This window comes from Lolium perenne, chromosome 2, assembly GCF_019359855.2.
Source record: "Lolium perenne isolate Kyuss_39 chromosome 2, Kyuss_2.0, whole genome shotgun sequence".
Lineage (NCBI taxonomy): Eukaryota > Viridiplantae > Streptophyta > Magnoliopsida > Poales > Poaceae > Lolium > Lolium perenne.
This window is the reverse complement of record NC_067245.2, coordinates 243752278-243756300: the sequence shown is the minus strand read 5'-3', so window position 1 is coordinate 243756300 and position 4023 is coordinate 243752278. Positions and strand designations below refer to the sequence as shown.

The window sequence follows — 4023 nt, the reverse complement described above, 5'->3', positions numbered from 1 at the left end:
AAGTGCGCCTCCTGCAAGATGATGTTCACAGTTCACCCAGGTACATCACACGAGATCAAGAAACATATGAATCAATTTGGCTATGGTTTCACACCTCTTGTTCTCTGTCCTCCTACGTTTACCGATTGCTGGGTGCAGGCTGGTGGTGTCATGGTGCTGCCAAAAGATCTCTCTTGGATCTCTGCACACTTGGATTCTGCTGTACGTGCCCAATGAGCACTTCAGTAAAGGGTAAAGAAAATGGATTGATCTTTATTTAGGGATTGCGATGGATTGATCTTTTTGTGTGTATCCGCATAAACTAGCTTAATTAACTTGTGCTGACCACCGCAGCAACTTCAGGACACTCTGATTAGACATTGTTTCGAACAAGAGCACCAAGAATAGACAATAGGAAGAAGAGGTAACTAACATGCAGAACAATGTCCAACTCAGATACCGTCCACATGAGTTACCATGTAAATTATTACGCGGTATTGCTCAAATAATACCCGAAATATGTAGTCAAGGCAAATGCATTAGAAGTTGCGGACAAGTAGTTGCATGGAGGATAGCTGGTGAAGAACTAAATGTTTTCTTATTATTCCGCGGCAAGGCGCGGGTATTTTGCTAGTCTTTTGTTTTACTTTAATTTTGCTCATGTGCAACATTATATATTGCTGCCGCAACAGCCTCATCTAGTATCCTCAATTGGGACGACGGCAGTTCAGCCGGACCTCACCGTCCTGGACCGCCATGTTTCCCAGCTTGATCATCGCCATGGCGAATTCTGCAGCGAATCTATCTGCGTTGGCGGCGTACTCCCGGACGAGTGCGTCAGTGGTCCCGTGGCTGCCGCTGCTGCCGAGCAGCTCTTGATCCGTCCGGAGAAGAACTTGGCCAGTGATGACGTCGTTGAAGAAGCCGTTGTCGAACTTGTCCGGTTTCTGCAACTCAAGGGGCGCGAGGTTGTCGTCGCCGCCGACGAACGGGCAGACCTTGGCGCGGAGCTGTGCAGCGTAGGTCATGTTGATCTTGGTGTCTTTGTAGACATGTTCCCGAAAGTTGGAGCAGTGCGCCATTCCTACGCTGTGAGCACCGGAGAGAGCGACGAGATCCCGGGCGTTGAGCCCCTTCTTGCTGAAGGAGTGGAGTAGTTGGGGAAGTCGCGAAGTAGGGCTTGGCAAACTATCTTCTGCCGCTGCCTTGGTCGTCATGAGAGCATCCCGGCGTCCTAGCAGCACCGGCCAGGACGGCCCTCCAAGCTGCATGCAATGATCGAGGAGATGTTAATCACCCAGACAGACCTAGAGACAGGAACCAAATGAGTAGTTTTTTTCTACCAAAGGGCGGGTTTGGCAGAAATGACGCACATTCATCTAATATAGTAAACCTCCTTATATTAGTATCCTTAGCTTGACATTCCTTATAATACCATTTTTATTTTATTTCATAGACTCATTTGTGGACAAACAATCGATCCGTGCATGTAGATCAGAAAATCGGATCAAAACTTCATTCTAGAGAAAATAAACTGTTATGAGTGGTGACGTGCATGCAGATCCCACTCCATTCATTAAAAAAAGTGAACTTATTTGTATCTCAAAATGAAGCAGCAACAGTCATGTAAAATGAACACGCCTATAAAAAATGGGAGTAGGATGGGTTTAATTTCTTTATAATTAAGATGCATGTAAAACCCATGTAGTATAAGACTATCTCGCAGGATAAAGATGTTGTTCTTCAGTGTTTTGGACCACAACTGCTTACACACCTTGAAACGCAGTAGGTCTTAAGTCCAGATGTATACAGCAACGCCTCACAACACATGTTCAAGGTGTACGTAGAATAGGAAGGGGGCGATCGAGTCGTATACTATATGGTAAGTATCATTAGAATATCAAATTGTGATGTGGCATGATTGCACTTATCATAGTAGCAATTAGAATCAATTTTCTATTGTGATTTTCTTACCCAACGATTTATCCGAAATACTATTAGCCCTATATAGACTAGTAAATTGCACGGTAAAAGGACTCAGAGGAGGCAGATATATTAGTTGGGCGACTGGCAACGTACGAAACAGAGTAGCTAGCTAGGTTTACCAGGTTAACAGCGTCACGGGCGGCGAGGGCGACGATGTCGGCGCAGGAGACGGTCGCCTTGCAGGAAGCCTCCACCTCCGCCTTGATGGCGTCGATGACTTCGTATCCGCGCAGTGAGTTGGCGTTGGGCGCCGCGCTCTTTTCGCCGGTGAAGTTTGCGGTGTCGTCAAGAAGGATGGACGCGTCGCACCCCTGCGCACACGACGGCCCGACGGACAACTCAGAATAAGGACGCAACCGGGGCATGTCGTGGTGACCGATTTAGGTGCTTAGCGACTTACTTGGACGAAACAGTCGTGGAAGAAGAGTCGGAGGAGAGAGGCGCCCATGCGTGCTTCCTTCTTCACGGCTTGCGCGACGCCGCGGCGCACGGCAGGCTGCAGTCCGGGGCAGGTGGCGTCGTAGAAAGAAGGCGAGAGCGTCCCAGTCCCGTCTGCGGCGACGAAAGCGGCCGCCACAAGTGCCACTGCGGCGAGGCGAAGTAAGAGCTCCATCGCTAGAGTGACAAACTTTTTTTTGGACGAACTAGTGTTAGTGACTAGTGGGAGAACTGACCTGGAAGAGCCCCGGCGCGCACGTTGGTTTATATAGACGCGCAACCAGCTGGGTGCCCACGTTGTAACTTGTAAGCACCTAGGTGCCATACGAGGATGCAAAATTATTCGATTGCGAATTCACTGCTTCTGATTCTGATCGTGACGATGTGGAGGCACCTACACAGTTTGCGATCGTATGTATCCGTGCTGCCGGCCGGCATCTCCGTTCTGTGGTGTGTACTTTTTTTTATAGATCTTGCCCAGAATAACGGCGAGGAAGCGTGATGGAGAACCTGCCCCGCCGGTCCGGTTTGGCAAATGACAATAATGCTGATGGAGCTTATACAGAACTGAACACGCAATTCCTCATCCGGTTGTGGTGGCCGGTAGGGCGATGGCCACTACTTCTCCTACTTTTCAAAGTGACTAATTCTAGAGTTATTCTCGGTTAGGTGATGTTATCGTAGTTGCAACAGACAACTTATACTGACATGAAACTATGAAATAAATCTAACTGCGCGAAGCATTTTTTTTTTGTAGCAACCCATATACAAGTAGTAGCAGCTGCAACCTCATGTACAACTAGGAGAATCTCACTTGTATCAGGGCTAGCATTATCTCCTATCTGACTCTGCAAACAACTTAAGCCGTTGAACTCGAGAACGTTGATATTTGGGATTAAGACTAAAACGGTGTCATTAAAATCCTATGGGTACTCATTTCCCGCCACAAAAAAAAAAAATCCCGCACCGCGCTGCATACATGATGTTTTAGAAGAGACTAGTGTCTTTGATAAGTAGAGAAGGGGTGGAAGCCGATCCGACCTAGGGGCCGTCGCCCATCCACCTATCCAATCTAACTAGCACATTGTCTGCACCTTCTCGTTTGTTGTTCCCTCTTAAGTCATAACTTTTGTACCCCAGGTCCGTAAAGATGACAGTCTGCAAGACATGTACGGCATGTGGTTCAGATCATGGCAAACCAGCAGACGCACGGCAAAATACAGAATTCCTGTAGTGACTGAACGCTTTCATCTGCGCCGGACTTCTCGGATTGCCACCTAGCCGTTGAGAATGATTTTCGATTTTGTTGTAATCTCCGGCGCACAGCAAAGGCATATGGTCGCGTTCACACAAGTATTTGACGGCATCCCAAGTTCTGCTTTGCAACTCCGTCTGTTGCTCACCATAAATACTATACTAAATCTCTATAATTCGCCATCTATTGTGATTTTGCCATCCATTCTGCTATCACCGATATGGCTCTACTGAAAGTTAAAACCTGTCAGAGTCAGGTGTCAGTGTTGTGACATAGTACTGACACCTTATTTCTCCTGACGTACACCGATGTACCGCCCGTCCAAAAAAATCCAGCCATTCTAGGTCAATCCGGAGTTTGCAGTA

The 4023-nt window shown here is 47.6% G+C and overlaps 1 protein-coding gene across 1 annotated transcript; it reads right to left on the bottom strand.

Moving 5' to 3' along the window:
- Nucleotides 1-686: 686 nt before the first annotated feature.
- On the bottom strand, nucleotides 687-2578 carry LOC127330547 (peroxidase P7). The gene is made up of 3 exons (XM_051356724.2): nucleotides 2366-2578; nucleotides 2085-2276; nucleotides 687-1244 (listed from the first exon to the last, which is right to left on the bottom strand). Exons 1-3 carry the CDS (start codon nucleotides 2576-2578, stop codon nucleotides 687-689), a joined length of 963 nt encoding a protein of 320 aa, XP_051212684.1.
- Nucleotides 2579-4023: the final 1445 nt, after the last annotated feature.